Genomic DNA, 21,576 nt, shown 5'->3' with positions numbered 1-21,576 from the left:
TTGCATGGACCTCAAGCATATTGTAGTATAGAGGTGGAATTTAAGGAAAGGTATTAAGCAGGCTGTGTTGTAGCCTATGAACAAGTAATATATTGTATCATTTATCTTGAATGTATCATAGATAAGCTGCTATATAAGGATTGCCACTTCAGATAGCTGTGAAATTAGGTGATTAACTAGTTGTTACTTAACCCTCTAATTTCTGTATAAGACTAATTACATGAAACAGAAGTTGGTGTTTTGATTTTTTACTTTGCTTTTCTGTTTTGAGTGTCATTGCAACTACTGTATTGTAAAGGATGGAAAATAACTGCATATGTTAAAAAAATATGAAACTTTATAAAGTAAAAAAAAATAAAAAAATAAAAATAAAATAAAAAAACTTAAAAAAAAAACACAATCTCACAATGACGCTGAATAAAAAAGAGCAATCCCCTGGCATCATTCATGAAAAGATGCAAGCGAACCAAGCCGTTGCTTTGAGGACAGAAAAAGGGCAGAGGACAAGCATTTCCCCACCTTTTCCAAAGGAACTTCCCCACAGGGGAAGTGCGTGCATAGAAACAGTCCAGCTAACACATGAGGAAGGAAAACAGAAGGTCACGAAAATGTACCAGATCACAACCACAAAGGCTTCCTGGGAAACGTGACAGAATCACACAATTACTATTAATGCTCTTAGGACAGATCACAGGGTCACTGCTGTCTCGTTGAAAATCCTTCTCTTTCAGGGGCGGCTGGGGGGCTCCGTCGGTGAAGCATCCCGACTTCGGCTCAGGTCAGGATCTCACTGCTTGTGGGTTCGTGCCCCACGTCGGGCTCTGCTGACAGCTCCAGAATCTGGAGCCTGCTTCAGATTCTGTCTCTCCCCCTCTCTGCCCCTCCCCTGCGTGTGCTCCGTGTGTCAGTGTGTCTTTCTCTCTAAAATAAGTAAATATTTTAAAATGTCTTTTTTTGATAAAGTGAACTAAAAATCCTTCTCTTTCAGATGCTCTCATTGGGGAGCAGGGCAGACCCCAATTCTACCATTTCTGCAACCTTCTGTCAGTCAAGTTATTTCAAAATAGCAACTTACTGAGTATGTTTAAAGCCCTGTCTTCCAGAGACATACACTGAAACGTTTACCTACAACGCAGGGCAGGGCAAAGAAAGCTGGCAGCAGTAGGTTACATGCTGCGGTCTACTTATGTGCGTGTGTGGAAGTTTCCATCGTGAAAGGCTCCCCCAGTGACTCAGATGTGCATCCTGGGCCTCCACTCTGCGGCCGTGCAGCATCAGGAGGTTCCCAGCCCTGCCTGCCCAACCTGGGGAGCTCACAAACCACAGTGGACCCCACACCAGCTTAGACCTCTGGGCTGGGGCCCTGGCCTCAAGAGATTTGTTTTAATGTAAATTTTTTAGTTTTTGAGAGTGAGACAGAGTGTGAGCAGGGGAGGGGCAGAGAGAGAGGGGGAGACACAGAATCGGAAGCAGGCTCCAGGCTCTGAACTAGCTGCCAGCACAGAGCCCAACACGGGGCTCGAACCCACGAACCATGAGATCATGACCTGAGCTGAGCCGGACACTCAACTAACTGAGCTGCCCAGGTGTCCTCTTCACAAAATTGCTAATAAGGAATCAGACATTGCTGCCTCATAGACCTACGTTCCAGACCAACCTAACTCGGCATAGATTCCGACTTTGGAGCTAGGGTTCAAATCCCAGGTTTGCCATTTTGTAGCTGAAGGACCGGAGGCAAGTCCCTTTGCCCGAAAGCCTCAGTTTTCAAATATGAGAGATGGGAGCAGTTCTTCCGGCTGCTAAGCCTACCTCACAGGACTGTAAGGAGGGCAAGTGCAATGTGTCCATAGGACAGTGTTGTAAGCTGGAACTTTCCCAACCTAGGCTGGCAATATTATCCATGGAAGACGTGCTGGTATTTGCTCTGTGGGCTGGTGGTGGGCGAGCTATCAGGGAACCTTATGTGCACTTTAACTGCAGCCCGATTCTGACACACCGGGAAAAGCCGGGTTCCGGCAGGGAGCGGGAGGGGGAAGGGGCACAGCTGGCAGTGACTCATTTCTTGAGCAAATGTTTAGGGAGGGCCTGCTTATGTGCCAGGAGGTGGCTACGCGCTGGGGAAGGAGCTATGCGCGACACAGGGAGGTCCCCACCCAATACTGCTTCCCAGCTTGTCAGGGGAGGAAGGGGGGAGGAGGGAAAGATGGAGAGTAAGCAAACCAAGATGCAAATAAATAGAGAAGTATAAACAGAGAGGGGTGCCTGGGTGGCTCAGTTGGTTGAGCATCCGACTTGGGCTCAGGTCATGATCTCCCAATTCATGAGTTCAAGCCCCACGTCAGGCTCTGTGTTGACAGCTCAGGGCCTGGAGCCATTTCGGATTCTATGTCCCCCACCCCCCTCTCTCTGCTCCTTCCCTGCTTGTGCTTTGTTTCTGTTTCAAAAATAAACATTTAAAAAAAAAGAAAAAGAAGCATAAATGGAGAGAGCTGGAGAAGCATAAATGGAGAGAGGAAAAAAACGAAGGTGGCAGAGAGACAAGGGCTGGGAGGGGTTGCCTGTGTGTGAGGTGAGGCAACAAACAGCAAGGAGGGGAGAGAATGCCAGCCCTGCCCCCTACGAACTGTGAGGACCTTGGCCAAGGTACCTGGTGATGTGATTAAGTGAGACAAAGCTTGTTAAGTTCTTAGAAGAGTACCTGGTGCAGAATGAAACATATTAGGAGGGAGAAACAATATTAATAGGATTAATACTAATAGTAGAAACAACAGTCAACTATTTCTTGTAGCCTCACGACGTACCAAGCACTGTACCAGATGCTTCACATAAGGAAGACGCACCTAGCCGGCTGCTGGGAAAGTCCAATCTCATTGGCACACAGTGACGCCCACTCATTTACATAGCTGGTAAAGCCAAATCTGATTGGCACACGGTGACGCCCACTCATTTACATACTGTCTACATCTGCTTTTAAGCTACAATGGCACAGCCGAGTGGGTGCACCTCAAACTATGTGGTCTACACAGCCTAAATATTTACTATCTGGCTTTTTACAGGATAAGCTGGCTAAGCCCTGCGGACATCAGAGCTCACAACCCCGAGACAGTGGCTACTAAGCCGTAAAACCAGAGCTCAAGTGACGGCCATTTGCCTCCAAGCCCAGTCTTCCCTGAGTCCTGCCATGGGACGTGGGGCATGGCTGTGCCCAGCCGGGGGGGGGGGGGGGGGGGGGGGGGGGGGGGGGGGGGCTGAGATGCAGCTCTACAAGACCCCCCAAGTCTTGTGCCTCCGGGGGGCTGCATCAGCCTGAAGGAGGCGGGGCCATGCCCAAACTCATCCACCCAGGGGAAGTACAGTGTCTTTTCTCACCTGCACCGTGTTGCGGCGCAAACAGCTGGGTGTTAGGCACCGATGCGCACAGGGGGCTCACCCATCAGGCACTGCCCACCATGGCACAAGAAGGAAGCAACGCTGCGACTGTAAAATCGAAGGCAGGTTCGCTCCCTTTTCACCCTGCTGCGTACGAATGGGAGTCGTACCCCTGAGCCTGGAAGAAAGCACGTCCCAGACAGAAAACAGGAATCTTCACCCTGGCGGGTGAAAATCCCAGCCGCTGCAAGAAAACGTACCCTGCCAAGGCAGTGAGATCAGACTGTTCACAAGAACATTTCACAGTTTCTAATTTGCAGGCTCGAAGGGCTTTGTCCAATTCGCTTCCTCCCTCCTTTGAATCCAAACAAGGATTTTCATATTTAAAAAAATTTTTTAATGTTTATTTTTGAGAGAGAGAGAGAGAGAGAGACAAAGCATGAGTGGGGGAGGGGCAGAAAACAGAGGGAGGTAGACAAAAAACCTGACGCAGGCTCCAGGCTCTGAGCTGTCAGCACAGAGCCCGACGCGGGGCTCGAACCCACAAACCGTGAGATCATGACCTGAGCCGAAGCCGGACGCTTAACCAATGGAGCCTCCCAGGCGCCCCAAGAACTGATAACTTAAAAAGAAGAAAAATAAAGGGGGTGGGTGCTGGATGAGAACCCAGACGGCATTCCACTCAACTCAACGGAAACCAAGCAGAACATTCTGACGTCAATCCACGAATGGCAGGGCTGCCAGTGGGGGGTTTTCCAGGCTCAGAGGCTCAAGCCAGAGTAAGCAACTTCTGTCCCAGAACGGAGGAGGCCTGTGCACTGTCCCCCGTTCACCAAGAAAGGAGAGTAATGCAGACAAGCGCTGGATGAAGGCAGAGGGAGAGGGAGTCTGATTTATGCAAATGTACAGAAGAGCCGCATTCTTTGGCATCTGTATCTGGCATCCAGATATCTGGCCAAAAACCGGTCTGGTCCACCAGCCCCAAGCACTGGTTCTTTGAGAAATGGCCGTTCACAGTCTCACACCGGGCGGTCTGGGGAACCCTGCCTCAGTCTTCCAGCACTCATGCCTTTTCGTCAGGAATTCTCAGGATCCCCACTCGTCTTTTCTGGTTTTGATTCTTCCAGGCTCCTGCCTGTGACTCCCATCCCGCACAGCCCAGATGCCCCGCAGCAAGGGGAGGGTGATGCAGCCCTGCAGCTTACAGAAGGGGGTCTCAAATGGGGCCCCCATCACCAGCGCCCACGGCACCTGGGAAGCTGTGAGAACTGCAAAGGCGTGAGTCCCACCACGCGCTACGGACTCAAACTCCACAGGTGCTCCCAGGCCTCCGAGCGAGGCACGCTCAGGGGCACTAACCTGGAGAAGGGCTTCTGATCCAGCCTGGTGAACTCAGGCAAGACCACCACCCCGGCCCTCATTATCCTCAGCTGTAAAATGAAGGGAGACTCACAGTCCTGTCTCATCCGGATGCTCCGAGGACTACGTAACTTGAAAAGACAACACACAGGATCACCATCTGGCTCCGCCCTCCTGACCTGCCTGAGCTGCTGCAGTGGCTATGTGAGTGCCACCAGCCCCTCCGTGTCCTGGACACCCTCTTACTGTCAGCCAGAGGGATCCCCCAGAACACGTGCATTCTGAGCGTGTCACTCCCCACGCTGAGAATCTTCCATCATGTCCAAATCCCGCATCTTCGTGGTGACACAAAATTCTACTCTTGATTTGCCAAGCTCAGCTCCCCGGCCCCTCCAAATCACCCAGGCAGACCATGCAGTTCCCCAAACACCTACAAGGTCCTTTATACAGCTGAACCTTTGTACATGCCGGTTCCTGGATCAGAAGCACCTTTCTGCCCAGCATTACTAGCCTAGCTGATGCCTCTCGGTTCTCAGATTCGGTCCTCCCCTCCCCTGCATGCTGGCCCTGGAGCCTCAGGCTGAGTTAGGAACCCCTCCCTCCTCCAGCCCTTCAGCCCCCAGCACTTTCCTGCCTCAGAGCCCCATTGTCTACAGCTCTTGTTTGCCCGCTGCCCCCTGTCCTTGAGGGTCAAGTTTGTCCATTTCAGTACTCAGAGCCCCGCTGAGCACCACCCTCCACCGCCCCCTGGGCAACACTAGATCGCTAATGACCAACAGCATGAAGGGGAAAATCCTTAAAAACAGACTTTATGAGGGGCGCCTGGGTGGCTCAGTCAGTAGAGCATGTGACTCAATCCTGCGGTTGTGAATTTGAGCCCCACTTTGTGTGGAAAGATTACTTAAAAATAAGAACTCAAGAGGCGCCTGGGTGGCTCAGTTGGTTAAGCCTCTAACTGCAGCTCAGGTCTCAGTCTCATGGTTCAGGAGTTTGAGCCCCGCATCAGGCTCTGTGCTGACAGCTCAGAGCCTGGAGCCTGCTTCCAATTGTCTCCCTCTCTTTCTGCCCCTCCCCTGCTGATGCTCTGTCTCTCTTTCTCTCTCAAAAACAAACATTAAAAAAAAGTTTTTTTAAACAGACTTTATGACGCTTTCATAACACAGCCCAAGTTCAGTGGCTGCCTCTGGGGATGTGAGGGGTCAAGGTTGACCATGAAGGGCAGGAGGGGACATTCTGGGGTCCTGGTAATGTTCTGTATCTGGACAGGGGCTTGGGTTATCATTCATCTGTCAGAACTCCTCAACCGGTGACTGTAACATTCAGGAATTTCATAATGCAAATTCTGCTTTAAGAAAAACATAAAACGGAAGTGTGTATAAATCTCTAGCTAGTGCTTTGCATGGTGCAAGCATCTGCGTGAAACATACTAGGGGTTTCAAAGTAAGTTTCAGATACCAAAAACTGAGCCGGTTGGCAGACAGATACGTGATGAAGCACGTTGATCAATGTTAACTGTGGAACGGAACTGGGGAGTGGCTGGGTACACCCTCTGCACATCCACAGCAAAGCACAGGGAAAAATAAATCCCATATTTACGGAAAGGACTAAAAGTACCTCTTCCGCCAAATGAGCTGAGAATTTTACGTGTGTCTTAAATGTGCCAAACCCATGCTTTTCAACCACGAGACACCCATGGATCCTGCTGAAATGAGGCTCGGCGGGCCCACGACAGCACCTGGGGAATGCCGATACGGTGGGTCCAGAGACAGACTCTGAGGAGCGGGGGTCTACCATATGACCACATTTGCCACTGATGCCTCCAAGGGCCAGAGGAACCCCTTCCACCTCCCACCAGCCCCGTTCTCAGCAGTAGCCTCAGGCCCAACAAGGATCATAGGCAGGGCCAGGCAGGAACCCCGGGAGAGCCCTGGAAGGCTTGGTCAGCCACTCCCAGATTCCAGGCAGCCGAGCGCCTGCAGGGACAGCGGGGAGCAGCACCACCCCCGCCAGAACACCAGGGCCAGGACAGCCGTCTGAGTCACACAAAGGGCACAGGGCCAGTGGGGAGGACGCTGACTCTGGTGACTCAGCAGGAGCGAGCCTGGAGAAGCCCAGTGCTGCCCCTCCTGCCCCCGGCCACCCCAGGGCATGGCTGACCACCCCCTGTGGGGACAGGCAATGTGTGGCTGCGGCTCTCAAGTCAGGAGAGCGGCTAGGGCTGTGCTCCCCCTATCTCCTGAGCTCCACTGTGATGTGAGACCCAAGGATCATGGGGAGACAGGCAGAGAAAGCACCTAACAGTGTCCTCCGCCCCCACCCCCGATCACTGGCCTCAGATCCCAGCACCAGGAGGGGCCTCAACCCATTTTCATGAAGGCGACACTGAGGTGCTGAAAGGAGGAGGGACTTGCCTGGGGTCATAAATCTAAGTCCCATAACCTGATTCTCAGTCTTCCCAGCCTTCACCCTTGTGTGGTTACACAGCTGTTTGCTCACCCGTCCAATGGCCGTCCCCTGCGGGGCCACAAGCTTCCTGAGGGCACACGGCAGGCTGAACAGTCCAAAGAGGGCCAGACATTATCTGCCATCTCATGAGCTCTTCTTAGAACGCTCCCCCGCCTAGAGTTGGGGTCTGTGTCCCCAGCCCTCGAGTCCAGGCTGACTTTTGTGAACACCTCCATCAACAGACTGTGGCAGGAGTGACACCTTGTGATGTCCAGGACCGGGTCATGAGAGACCCCGCTTCGGCCTGGCTCTCTCTCTAGGAACACACATTCTCAGACTCCAGCCGCCAAACGGGGAGGCTGCCCAGGCCTCCCTGACGTGGACCGTCAAGGCTCGCTGAGGCTGCAGCCAGGGTCCGGCACTAAGCACCTGCCGGGGAGGGAGAAGCCCACCAGCGCTCGGCGACAGGGCGGCCCCGAGGGAGAGGCCAGCTGGGCCCAGGCACCACCCAGGACGTTGGAACGTAAAATAAACTACTATTTGTGTTTTACTTTGAAAGTGGGGTGTGCAGAAAGAGAGAGGAAGAGAAAGAATCCCTAGCAGGCTCTGCACCGTCAGCACAGAGCCTCACAAACTGTGAGATCATGACCCGAGCCAAAAATCAGATGCTTAACCAACTGAGTCACCCGGGTTCCCCTAAGCTACTCTTCTTTTATGCAGCTGAATTCAGGGTGGTTCGTTATGGAGTAATCAATCATTGTAGCAAAAGGCACGCACCGCATCGACTTCACACAGTTGTGTCCCCAGAACCAAGTACAGGTACAACAAATGCTTAATAAATGTCCGGTGAAGCGATAAAGGGCGCGCAGGGTCTACCCAACTCCAGCCTCACGTGAGGCTCCACTTCCATGACCCCATGCTGCCTCCGCCATCAGATTCAGGGTGTGAGTTAGGCTCCAGCCATCTCTGTGAGCCGAGGTTCCTAGAACTGAATGGCTGGGGACAATAGAGAGGGTGTCCCAGGCCCTGGCAGCCCCGCCTCGAGCTGCCCCCGAGTGGGAGCGCAGGCCCCAGCCCAGGCTGCTGGGAATGCAGAAAGCACAAGGCGGGGAAGGAGCCAGCTCTGGGCGCCATCCCAAAGTACAGGCCTCCAGGAGAGAAGAGCAAGGAATCTCACCTAGGTCCCCAGAGAAACAGGCATCAGAAAGTCCCTCCCTGGAGGCGCCAGGGTGGCTCAGTCAGGTAGGCCTCCAACTCAGTTCAGGTCATGATCTCACAGCTCGTGAGTTTGAGCCCCAGGTCGGGCTCTGTGCTGACAGCTCAGAGCCTGGAGCCTGCTTCAGATTCTGTGTCTCCCTCTCTCTCTGCCTCTCCCCTACTCATGCTCTATCTCTCTCTCTCTCTCTCTCTCTCTCTCGAAAATAAACATTAAAAATATTTTTAAAAATTAAAAGGAACCCCTCTCCCCCGCCAGCATCGGAGCACACATCTGATGCTGCCCTTGGGGTCCTCCAGGGAGCTCCAATCGGCCTGCCAGCTTCTCCAGGGCCTCAATTGACCCTCAGAGCAGCCCACGGCTGCCACCACACAGGTGGGGAACCTGTCACTAGAGCAGAGCCCCCCAGCTCTCCAACACAACAGACATTTAACATGTGTTTCCTAACGGGGACATGCTGCCGCCAACACCCGGCCCCATGCGCACAGACCCTGCTGAGCAGGAGAGACGGCTTTCCCAGACACGTGAGCCCCTCCTCTGTGCCAGGCAGGAGTGAGGGCCTCACAGGGGGCTCATTGTCGCCGCCCTGTGAACTTCACACACGCACGCGCGCACACGCTGACGCATGTGCACACACGGACGCCTCTTAGTGCAAACACATGAACATAAATATGTGCACATGCACACACACGTACACAAACACGCGAACCTATGTTTTTTTAGACGGGGCCGATTCCCCACAGCTGCTTTCACCCCCCCATGAAGGCAGAACCCAGAAAACTGCAGCTGCAGGAAACTGCCCTTGCTGCCGGTTCAGCAGTTAGCAGCTGACTAGCCACGAACAAAGCGTCAAATAAATGCTCCAAAGGGTCCCCTCCCACTGAGAATAAAGTCCAACGGCTCACAAAATTGCAGGCGACCGTCCCCACCTCTGAGATGCCAGGTCCTAGCCCTCTCTGGCCTCTCATTGCTCCAGGCACACTGGCCTTTCCTGCTGCTCCCTTGACAGCCCATGGCGGCGCTTGCCCCAGGGCCTTTGCATTTCCCAACTCTGCCTGGACCGCTCTTCCTCTGGGTATTTGCTCAGCTCGCTCCCTCCCCCCAGTGAGGTTTCGTGAGGGACACCTTCTCTGACGGCTCCTATCAAATCAAAACTGGACACAACCCTCAAACATCAGGTCCATTTCGTCTCCATCCTTTCCTCTCCTCCTCAAGATTTACTCCCACCTGACTGATACACACTTGGGTCCAGGGTTACGGACTGTCCCCTGGTCCCCATGACAAGAGAAGCCTGAGGCGGGCGAGATCCCTGTGTTGTGCACTGCCACAGCACTGTGCCCGGAATGGGGCCTGGTACTTAGCATTGGAGGTAACAAAGGAGGGAAGAAACGGAAGAAGGAGGGGGAGAGAGGAAGGAAGAGAGGGAAACAGAGAGGAAGAACAGAGACAGCAGGGGTCCACGGCTGGTTCCCGCTTATTCTGCCGACAGGAAGACAGGCCGCCGCCACCACACTCCCCCGTGCCCCCTGGGCCAGAGAAGACCCCCACGTCCCTCAAAATAACAGGACAGACACGGGTCTCAGACTCAAATCCCTCACAGGCTGTGGACGTCCCACGAAAGAGGGAAGCAGACACTATCACGCAGAGGGAGCGGGGGACACCGTGTCATCGAGGGCCACGCTCCTCCACTGAACACAAGGACTACTGGGCGGGACGGTGGCCTGAACACGGACAGAACTTCTCATTTTTCTAGAAAACCTGCCCTGTTGGAATGTATGGGAAAGGTCTTCATTTTTAAATGTTTTGCTCACAATTTCTAAAATCATTACGACAACCAAATCATCAAACCTGCAGGCCTGTAAGACACGGCGGTTTACAATTATGAATCAGATTCCTTTCTTACATCCCCCTAGCCACACAGAGGCCTCAGTTTTTCCATCTGTAGAGTGGGCGGGAGGATATTACCTCTCCCTGGGCCTTGAAGGGAAGATGGAATGAGATCCCACGTGGGTGAAATTAGCACAGAACAAGTGTCTAATCAATGTTAGCTGGCACCAGATAGTATTTTTCACACGCACGCACACACACGCACACACGCGTGTCTCTGATCACACTTACGGGGTCGTGGATGGTTTCAGAGAACAGGGGCGATCGGTCTGAGAAGCAGGACAACACGAGCTGAATCAGCACGAGGGTAAAGTAAATGTAGAAAGTGACATCGCGAAACATGTCGATTTCAGCATCCTAGACGTGCAGCAGGGAAGGAGGAAGAGAAGGTCACCTTCTGGAAGCAGCTTGCAGGGGCTGGGGGGGGCGGGGGGGAGCAGGTGCAGCCCCCGAGGGGAGTGGCAGCCGCTCGGTGACCACCACCCCCACTCGGCTCCGCTCCAGACTAAGCGAATCTAGAGCGGACTTGCCGTTTCCTGCTGACAGAGGCTCAGAGGGTGCCGTGCACCTGTCTGTGGCTCCCATCCCTAGAGAACCCACAGGGGCCCCTGAACCTACGGAAGTAAGTGGGGCCCTGAGGAAAGAAGGTTCTAGAAGCAAGGCTGGATGAGCTAGGGAAATCCCTGGGGGAAGAAACTGGGCCCATCATCCTCTGGTTGCCATGGCAATGCACGATTCCACGTAGGCTTGAAGGGATAAGCACCTTTCCCGAGGGCCGCTCAAGGCCACCACTTACCTCTTTTAAGGCAGTCATGATTTTGGATCGCAAGATGGCAAGGGCGCACAGTAGGGCTACAAGCCAGAAAGTGAGCATGATCCCCGAGGACTGGACGCCCTTCCTTCTCTCGAGCTGAATTAGGAAGGTAGCGAGCAGCTGCAAGAGAGAAGCACACAACAGGGGCTGTCAGAAGACCAGGCCCCATGACCCCCCACAATCCTGGCCGATGTTAGGCCTGGAGCAGGGCTGTCCTCAGCTCAGTGGTGCAAAAACCAGCCTGGGGAGGACCCGGCCCCAGCTCTGGCCCCGCTCTCCCCCTGCTGGGTGACCCGGGGCAAGTCACTGAACTCCTCTGAGCTTCTGCTGCCTCGTCTGCGAAACGGAGATGCTAAGGGCATCTCATCTGGAGGTTGTGGGAATTTAAGAAGACCATGAATAGATCCGGGACAGGATGGAAAAGTCGGGGGGAAGCTCAGTTTAGAACTTAATCCTAGGTGGCTCAAAGGATTAAGCGTCGGACTGTCTCAGGTCATGATCTCACTGTTGGTGGGTTCCAGCCCCACGTCAGGCTCTGTGCTGACAGGTCAGGGCCTGGAGCCTGCTTCAGATTCTGTGTCTCCCTCTCTGCCCCTCCTCACTCACGCTCTGTCTCTGTCTCTCAAAAAGAAACATTAAAAAAAATTTTTTTTTGGAACAGACATATGTACTTTTTCTCAAATGAATGGGCATGGCTGAGTATCAATAAAACTTTATTTACAAAAACAGGCAGTGGGCCGAGCCTTCATTTACAAGCAGGAAGACCTACGTTCAAATCCCAGCCCTGACAAGGACTAATTTTTATCCTCTAGACAACAGGGGTAACTGTTCTCCTACATAAGGAAATGAAGATTACTTAATCTGCCAACATTTCAGCATCTCGCCTACAGGGATTATAGGAGAACCGAGATTTTATGTCATTCCTGACCCCTGAGGCTATTACTTCCATTTCACACTTGATTTAATGATCAGGGAGAGAAAATACGTGATAAAACTACTTTTTCTCTACAGAAGGAACTGTCACGGCCACTGCCCAGACAGGCAGAGCGGGCCTCATGAGGCAAGGCCCCAAACCCAGTCATGAGCCAGACTTGGGAGGAGCTGAAGGTCACCCAGGGCCCCTGCCCTTACTCCCCAGAGACCCTGGTTGAGGGTCTGTCCCCCTCAATCCTCCTCGGAGCCCCATCTCCCTCACTCCCTACAATCCATCAGCAGCTCGCTGGTTCTGCCACCGAGATGGATCCTCAGTTTACCTACTGTTCCCCTGGCCTCTGCCCCCTCCCCTCGCTCTGGGTCACCCCACAGGCCCCCCCCCACTGGACTCCCAGCTTCCAGTCCTGCCCCAACCCTCCAATCCATTCTCCACTCAGAGGCCACAGTCAGCTCTTCATGACACAGAGCCAGGTGTGCCACACCCTTGTTCAAAACCTCCCCCTTCAGGACTGGGGGCTTTAACCTGGGGTCCCAGGACGGGCTGTGGCTAGAACCCAGAGGTCCATGACCTTGGACACGGAAACAGCAATAGCTTCACTTTCCCTCATCAGCACCACCAGCTGTAAGTGACGGCAATCAACTGCACAGCATTGGTACCTGTGACTCTGTCACCATTAGAAATCCCGTGGGAAGGGGCGCCTGGGGGGTTTGGTCAGCTCAGCGCCCGACTTCAGCCCAGGTCAGGATCTCACGGTGCAGGAGTTGGAGCCCGTTTCTCACAGCTCTGTCTGTGCTGACAGCTCAGAGTCTTGAGCCTGCTTCAGATTCTCTGTCTTCCCCATCTCTCTGCCCCTCCTCTCCTCATGCTCTCTCAAAAATAAACATTAAAAAAAATTTTTTTAAAAGGGAGGGGGGCATCTGGGTGGCTCAGTCAGTTGAGCATCCAAACTCAGTTCGTGTCAGGATCTCATGGTTCGTGGGTTCAAGCCCCACATCGGGCTCTGTGCGGGCACCTAAGAGCCTGGAGCCTGCTTCAGAGTCTGTGTCTCCCTCCCTCTACCCCTCTCCCTTTCATTGAACATTTAAATAAATGTTTAAGGAAAAAGAAAAGAAATCCTACCTAAAAATATACAGCTGGAAATGTGTCCGACTATCACATACAGCCATCACTGCTCAGAAATTAAAGAGGCATCCCACCCGCTGGGAGAACTTGACTTGAAATGCATATATATTTTTACTTTGCTTTTTAATCTTCTGTGAACTTTTTATTTTTATTTTTGAGAGTGAGAGAGAGCGTGCGCAGGGGAGGGGCAGAGGGAGAGCGAGAGACTCTTAAGCAAGCCCGACACTCAGCACAGAGCCCATCTCAGGGCTCGATCTCATGACCGTGAAATCAAGCCTTAGACGCTTAGCCGACTGAGCCACCGCGCACCCTCTCGCTAACCGTTTTCACTGACCAAGAGATGAACACTGTGCGGTGAGACCATTCTATCAAACACACTGAGCAACTGGAAAAACAAAAAACCTCCCTCTCTGGATTCACACAACAGGTCGGAGAAGTCAGCCCCCAACGGCCCCAGCCAGCAGAGTGCCATTCACATGACGTTCTGGAAAAGGCCAAGTGACAGGGACAGAAAACGCAGCAGCGGCTGCCAGGGGACAGGGGTGGGAAAGGAGGGGCTGACCGCAGAGGCAGAGGGGTGAAAGGCTGTTGTAGATCTTGATGGTGGAGCTGGTTGTGAGGGGACAGTGTGGGTTTACCAGAACTTAGGAACTCATTTAAGAAAAAAAAAGTGAGTCCTACTGTATGTAAATTAAGCTTCAAGCAGAAACATAAATGTAACCACAAAATGTTCCCATAATGTGTGCATGATCAGTTTCCTCTGTGATCCTATGTTTTCACATGAAGGACGTTATCCTGAGACCTGACTGGCAAAGGAGAAAGGGGCCCAGGGCACAAAGAAGTTGTAGAACCCATGCTTGGAGAATGTAAAACAAAACCCACTTAACCTGAAGCTCAAGGTCCCATGAGGTCAGGCATCTGCCCTTCCTGCCGTCTCAGCTGCCCTCCCCTTCATACTCCCTCTCCCTCAGCCACACAGGCCAACTCTCCACTTCTCCTGGTGACCCCAGGACATTTGCACGTGCTCTTCTCCCCAACTGGATAGTCCTCTGCCCGCAGCCTCTTCAACTCTTAACGTCCTGCTCATCCCGCAGCTGCAGCCCCACCACCCCTTCCTGCCGAGACCCCAGACCAAACCCCTTCGCCAAACCTCACCCTTACAGTACTTCACACAGGAGCAAACATTTAGTGCCTTTTTGGGGACTCATTCATTGAGTGTCTGTTTGCACAATTAGACATCTACTCCATGAGGACAGGTCTTGTCTAACTCCTGGCACACAGTACAGACAGAAAACTACGTGCTCACTGCTCTTAGCCCATCTTCCGAGGGCCTGTGTGTTTCCGACCCCGGCGGTGCAGAGAGCGAGTCGCTGGAGCACGAACAGCAGGGCTGGCCCCTTTGTTCTGTCTCAGAGCCACAGGGGAAGAAAGAAACTGAGGATCTCACAGGCCAATTCACCTCCTGGCCAACTCAGAGCCCCCAAAAGCATAGAGCCGGTGACGCTCAGCCCCTCACCCGTGTCCCCGTCATCACAAACGTAACTGTGAACGAAAGTCACGGGACCAGGAACAGGGAAGGTAAGGGAGCGTGAGCCGCTCCAGCAAAGTGAGGCCTCCATTTCCCAACACGTGTAGGAGTGCTCCCCACGTGCTCGCGTGGTGCCCGGCGAGGGGCCGTGGAGGTCAACAAACCCAGCGGGAGCACCAAGCGCTGGCAAAGAAGCCCCCAAACATGGGGGTGACATCGGGGTCAGACAGCACGGATGCCAGGCCAGCTTTACCGCTCACTGGCTGTGCAGCCTCGGGCCCGTTCCCTCACTTCTCTGTGCCTCAGCCTGCCTGTCTCTGAAAACGGGAAGAATGAGCAAACCACCTTACGTGAGTGAACATGCAGAAGGGATCAGAACCGCTGACAAGTGCAGTCAAGGTCCACAGCCCTCCACAAAGTGGCGCCACCTTGCCCTGGCTCTCCCGTCCTCCGTCACCTGTGCTGTCTACCCCCTGAACGTGCCCACGTTCCTGCTTCGCAGAAGACGTGTCCTCCCGCTCAAGCTCCCTTTCAGCCTCTGGCCCTGCCGTGCACACGGCTTTCCTGGCTCACAACATCCTGCCTCGAACCCGCGTCCTTCCTCCTTCGCACACACGCAAGGGCTTGCCGAGAACCCTCCCGGCTTCTCAGAGGGGCAAGGCACGGGCTGCCCGCGCAGGAGCAGCCCCCGGCTCAGAGCACACCGCTGCGGCCCTGAGCCACGGCCTCCGTGGGGACCGCCCCCGCTCGGCTGTGTGCCCTTGAGGACATGAACGTCTCTGTGCCTCAGTCTCCCGGCCTGCCGAATGGGGACAAAGCGGGGCCTTGCTCACAAAGTTGTTCTGCAAACAGGTGAATTCTAATTTCTTTTTTTTTAATGTTTTATTTATTTTTGAGACAGAGAGAGACAGAGCAGGTGCAGGGAGGGGCAGAGAGAGAGGGAGACACAGAGTGTGAAGCAGGCTCCAGGCTCTGAGCGGTCAGCACAGAGCCCGACGCGGGACTCGAACCCACGAACGTGAGATCATAACCTGAGCTGAAGCTGGAGGCTTAACCGACTGAGCCACCCAGGCGCCCCCAGATGAATTCTAATTTCTAATTTCAAGACAGGTAAACCACCGAGAACAGTGCCAGGCACATATTCAGTGCTTAAAACGTGTCCACTGCAGTGAAGTAGCAGCCGTGTCTGTGTGTCCCACAAACAACGGACTTGCGAGGGGGCAGGGTAGCTTCCGATTCGGCTCAGCACCCCCCCGTTTAACCCAGAGCTACAGATTCAAGAGACCATTCGGTCCCAGGCAATGACCATGAAGGGCTGGGGCAGCACCGCAGAGACACCACCTGCCGTCCAGCCTCGGGGCAGGAGGGGCAACAGGGCAGGGTGAGGACCGGGGCCAGCGGCACTCAGCACGCGCCCCCTTCAGAGGCGGCGGTCGTTCTGGCTCCGGCTGCCGGCTGCCCGAGGAAACTAGGAGGCTGGTGGTGCTGCCTTCGACTTTTTCCAGAGAAGCCAGATTTCTGGATTTTTATCAGGAGACATGAGGTCTTCTTGTTTCTTTTTTTAAGTTTATTCATGCATTTTGAGAAAGAGACAGAGAGGGGATGAGCAGAGGAGGGACAGAGAGAGAGGGAGAGACACAATCCCAAGCAGGCTCTGCATGGTCAGTGGAGAGCCTGATGTGGGGCTCGAACTCATGAACCCATGAGATCACCACCTGAGCCAGACACTTCACTGACCGAGCCACCCAGGCACCCTGAATTTCTGAACGCTGGCCACTAGGTTGGGTGTCCCGATGCCTGGCGGACAGCTGGCCCCGACTTACCATAGTGATGCCCAAGAGGGTTGGGCTGACCAGAAACACTGGGGCCAGGAACTTGCCCCAACTTCTTTCCCAGAAAGAGTAGAAGAGGTCTGCCCAGCAGACGATCCACAGCAAAAACCCCAAGGCCTGGAAGAGAAGCACACACGTGTCTTACAAGGGACAGCTCTGGAACTCTCCCCGGCACACACCTCGCCCCGGCCCCGGCCAGAAGCTCAGCCGTGGAGGGACCAGCCAAGCCCGCAGCCATCAGCTGGTCCTCAGACACAGCACGCCACACCCCTGGAACACGGACAAGTCCTGGGCATGGTGAGCCACCCTCTGGGGCACCACACACCAGTCTGCAACCAGGGTCCGGGGTCCCCTCACACCCAGGGCAGGACTGCTGTCTGCTCACTGCTCTTCCCATCTCCTGACAACTCACGGTCTCAGTCTAGACCGGGCCTCCACTCCACCAGCCACCCAGGATGCTTGCGCCAGGCGCCTCCCATAGTAAGCATTCACTCAACAACATTCACCCAACCCAAGTCCACTGGGGACGACTAGTACTTTTCTAAGTGCCACGGAGACCACAGTGAACACAACACACAAAAGTCTGTGCCTTCGCAGAGCTGAGACTCTCGTGGGAAAAGCTGGGCAAGAAACAAATTGGAAAAATAAATAATACCAGGGGGTAGTAGCTGACATGAAGAGGGAACAGGTAACACAGGGCGGTCAGGGAAGGTCTCCCAAATCAGGTGACACACAGGTAATGACCCAAATGCGGGTATTTGAAGGAAAGAACAATTCCGGCAGAGGGAGCAGCAAGTGCAAAGGCCCTGGGGTGGGAACATGTGTGACAGGTTCCTGGTTGCTGTGGAATGAGCAATGAGGGGGTAGATGGCTGAGGAGGAGCCTGGGGCCAGATCAACCTGGGCCGCTGTGAGCATTTTCTTCCCTGGCGTGAGACGCTACTGGAGGGCTTTCAGGCAAGGCTTTTTTTGTTTTTTTGGTAAAATCTTTTTTACATTTTTTTAAAGTTTTTATTTTTAAAGACTGTTTTTCGGTTGTTGTTTTTTCCAAGTTTATTGATTTATTTTGACAGAGAGAACACGAGCAGGGGGAGGGACAGAGAGAGAGGGAGAATCCCAAGCAGGCTCCACACCATCAGCGCAGAGCCCCATGTGGGGTTCGAACTCACAAACCGGGAGATCGTGACCTGAGCCAGAAACAAGAGTCAGACGCTTAAGTGACTGGGCCACGCAGGTGCCCCTCTGTTTTACATTTTAAAGGGAGAATGTTGCTGCCCCCAAAATACAAAGTGTTCCTTAAGAGGAAGACATGAGATCTAGGTGAGAACAGGCAAATCCAGAGCGTTTTGTGGGGGGTGAATGAGCAGGTTTGGAAGGGGGGACTCCGGGCCAAGGGTGAGCTTCGGTAAAACCACTCACTCAAGTTTTCCCGTTTTTATGGAAATAAATACTGAGAAATATGAAAACCAAAAGAAACCACGTGACTCGGAGCAGCACAGAATCTGGACTGGACCTCGAGGGGGGGCTGGAGCGGGGGGGAGGGTACCAGAAAGGGCACTGTCGGGACAAGGGCCTGGAATGCAGGCAGTAGATTCGTTTTGAAAGGGCCGGGGCCGTGTTAAATGGCCTCTCCCGACCGGACCGCCGTTACCTAAGAGAATATCCCTCTTTGGCGAAAAGACACACTGAAGGATCAAGGGGGAGAGGCCGACCGGACGCTATCGATTCTCGGATGCTTCAGAAAAATATAAACGTGTCCCAGGGAGAGAGCAAGAGCCACGCACGGAACAAACGTGGAAAAGGGTCAGAGACGGGGACTGTGAGTGCCGGGCAGACGGGGCTGGCGGGAGCTCCTGGGGCCTCTCGCCAACCTGCTGCAGTCTGCAATGATGTCAAGGTAAAGACACTTTTTGGGAAAGAAAAAAGATAGCCTCAGGTCACGTGGGCATCCGCCGCAGGTCCTGATTATCTCCTGGTCATCTCTTGAGAGGATCCTAGGTATCAGTGGGGAAACGGAGGCTCAGGGAGGTCCAATAATTTGTCCAAGTTCATACAGTCCATGAGCCAAAGAGCTAGGATCTGCACCCACGCCTGACCCCAGAGCCGCGGCCTTTACCACATCACGCGTGTGCCTTCTAGAAAAAGGAACTCAGGGCCCGGGAAGTAGAAGAGACCTGTCCTCTTCAGCAGCCACCACCCCGCCCGCCGCCCCCGCCCCGCGGAAACCCCAAGGGACTTACAGTTTTGGTTTTGTTGAGGTGTGTCATCTGAATGTAGCCCCGGTCGTGGTGAGAGAGATAGAGGAAGTAGACGGGGAAGCAGGCCCAGAGGTAGGCACAAGGCACCCACACGAGGGCGGTGTTCCGAAAGCACTTGGTGAAGTCGGGGCTGCTGGTGTTCCACGTGACACCCCAGTCCTGCGGACGAAAACACAGGGTCACGGTCAACGGGCCGCACCAAAGAGGCACCCACGTCCGCGTGGAGTCGAAACGAGATACGACAGGGTTTCAGAAAACAGACGAGAGCCTCCATCCACCCGAAGCGCTCTCAGGCAGAACACGCACGGTGGAAAGATCCGGAGCCCGAAAGACCACGAACCACAAAGTAAGGATCAGAGGGGCGCCTGGATGGCTGGATGGTCAGATTCTTGGTATCGGCTCAGGTCATGATCTCCCGGTTCGAGGGTTTGAGCCCCGCGTCGGGCTCTGCGTGGACAGGGCGGAACCTGCTTGGGATTCTGTCTCTCTCCCCCTCTCTCGCTGCCTCTCCCCGCCCTCAAAACAAATAAATAAACTTAAAAAATAAAGAAAGAAGGAATGAAGGTAGGTCTTGTCTCACGTAACAGCTAAGTCCTAGGGTCTGTCACAGTTCCACCCTCGTACAACAGATGGGGACCGCCATCCGTTTGAAGGAACCTCCTGTCAACCAAACAATCCTCCTGTCATTATGAATCATTCTACTTTACAGTCTTGTCAGCTGAGGACTTTAGAAAGCCGTCTTCTTCCTCCCCATCACCGCCATCACTGCCACCGACATCACCAAGGGAGCCATCACCTCCACCACAATCACCACCAGCATCACGACCACCACCACTATCACCACCACCACCATCATGACCACCATCACTGCCATCACCGCCATCACCACCATCAGCATCAGCAGCACGGATAACCCCCAAATTGCGCAGCCCTCTGTGCTAGGCAGGCCCTACTCTAAGTTCTTTACGTGGATTACCTCCCTTCCTTCCGTGAGCGCTGTATCATTCCTTTTTCACGAGGGAGAGCTAAGGCACAGAGAGGTCTGGCAATTTGTCTCAGTATCACAGCAGCTAAAACCCGGGGCCCCATTCAAACCCAGTCAGTTTGGTTTTGATGTCCCTACACTGAACCACTAAGTTACTCAGCCCCAGACACAAACTGGTTTTAAATGCTTTTACTTTTTAAAAAATTCACATGTATTTCATTAGAAACGTGCCAAATAGGGGTGCCTGGGCGGCTCAGTCTGTTGAACGTCTGACTCTGGGTTCTGGCTCAGGTCATGATCCCAGGGTCACGGGATGGGGCCCGGGGTCGAGCTCTGCACAGCAGGTGGGGCCTGCTTAAGATATTCTCGCGCTCTCTCTCTCTCTCTCTCTCTCTCTCTCTCTGCCTTTCCCCCACTCACATTGTCTAAAATAAAAATTTTTTATTTAAAAAAGAAACATGCCAAACAGGTAAGTAGCCAGGTACATATTAACAGAACAGGTCTGTCCGCCCAGGAAAACGCCTTCCCACCAACACAGAACAGGGAATTTAATTCAAGTCCTGATTAGTCCACTGACCAGTTACACAGCTTTGGGAAAAGTTATTACCTGATCGTGGGTCTTCACTTCCTGGTTCTACCACAACTAGGTCGGGTGAGATGAGGGGGTCTCAAACAGGTGCCCCTGGGCCAGCCTGGCCCACAGACGGTTTGTCGCTACTGCTGTTTCAGAGATGCTTTTAAAAAACATCTTTGCTTAGCTGCCAACATCGAAAATCGGGAGACTTCTTATGAAAACTTAGGTCTGGCTTCTCTGGAAAAATCAGGAAAACCTAGCAGCACCGGACCCAAACTCCTGTTTTACAGCCACCACCAGGAGCTGGGGGGCGGCCTGGCTGAGGACGAGGGCCAGGCCCCACGCCGCCTACTTCGCTCCCGGCATGCTCTCCCCACCCCCGTCCCGGACGACACGGCCTCCGAAAGCTCCAGAAACCCCGGATCCCACAGCCTCCCCACATTCAGTGAAGCAAGAGCACCGAAGAACTCCAAGGAACCCGGAACCTCAGGCTCGGGGACAAGCCTTGGAGCCACATCGAAGAACACTGGGGGGAGAAAAAGAAAAAGAAGAAGATAATAGGAACAGAAAGATCCTTTCACTTAAAAAAAAAAAAGCACATTTAACTATCTGATCCAACTGTGAGCTTTGAGCTTCTCAGAAAAGAGGCCCCGTGACACACAGCAATGTGAATACACTTAACACGACCCAAGTGTACACGTCGGAAGGGTCATTAAGATGCTTATTAAAAAGAAAGGATCTGACTTTAAGAAAAAGAGAGCGGGGCAGGAGCTCTGGGCATTAATGAGGCACCTACACCAGTCCTTCTGAGGTATAATTAGTCTGCGAGAGCAACAATTATTTCTTCCAGAACCGAGAACAAGAAACCGTTGAAAAATAAACTTGAAAAGGTCAACACACACAAAGGGATTAGCCACGAAACTTCTAGGCACAAAGAAACCCTGAAAAGGACGAAGGCCGTCCTCTGGGGGCCTGCGGTTGGAAGGCGGCCTTGTGAGCGAGCACGCGTGAGGGAGGAGAGCCATCTAAGTCAGAGCGGTCACTTTAACTGCCGTCATGCTGCGGGCGGCTCCTCCGGAGGCGGCGGCAGTGGCGGTCCCGTCACCCCCAGAGCCGTTCCCGTTGTCAGAAGACGCTCCTTCCGAAGGAACGTGCCCGTCTCGTGAGACACAAGGCTGGCCCTTCACACACACGGTTACGGACCCCAGAAGGTCGGGCCACGGGAGAGACGTTATTCGGGGCCTGGGCTGCTGC

The 21,576-nt window shown here is 53.6% G+C and overlaps 1 protein-coding gene across 1 annotated transcript in view; it reads right to left on the bottom strand.

Moving 5' to 3' along the window:
- The window catches only part of ABCC1 (ATP binding cassette subfamily C member 1), a 117,779-nt gene that overhangs the window by 77,194 nt on the left and 19,009 nt on the right, over positions 1-21,576 (bottom strand). The window contains exons 2-5 of the mRNA XM_029949064.1: positions 18,746-18,922; positions 16,498-16,623; positions 11,073-11,210; positions 10,508-10,633 (exon numbers count right to left, since the gene is read on the bottom strand). Coding sequence (XP_029804924.1) covers positions 10,508-10,633; positions 11,073-11,210; positions 16,498-16,623; positions 18,746-18,922 — 567 coding nt within the window. The remainder of the gene's footprint in view (positions 1-10,507; positions 10,634-11,072; positions 11,211-16,497; positions 16,624-18,745; positions 18,923-21,576) is intronic.

The sequence above is a fragment of the Suricata suricatta genome, chromosome 8 (genome assembly GCF_006229205.1).
Source record: "Suricata suricatta isolate VVHF042 chromosome 8, meerkat_22Aug2017_6uvM2_HiC, whole genome shotgun sequence".
NCBI classification, from domain to species: domain Eukaryota; kingdom Metazoa; phylum Chordata; class Mammalia; order Carnivora; family Herpestidae; genus Suricata; species Suricata suricatta.
This window is presented reverse-complemented; position numbering and strand designations above follow the sequence as displayed.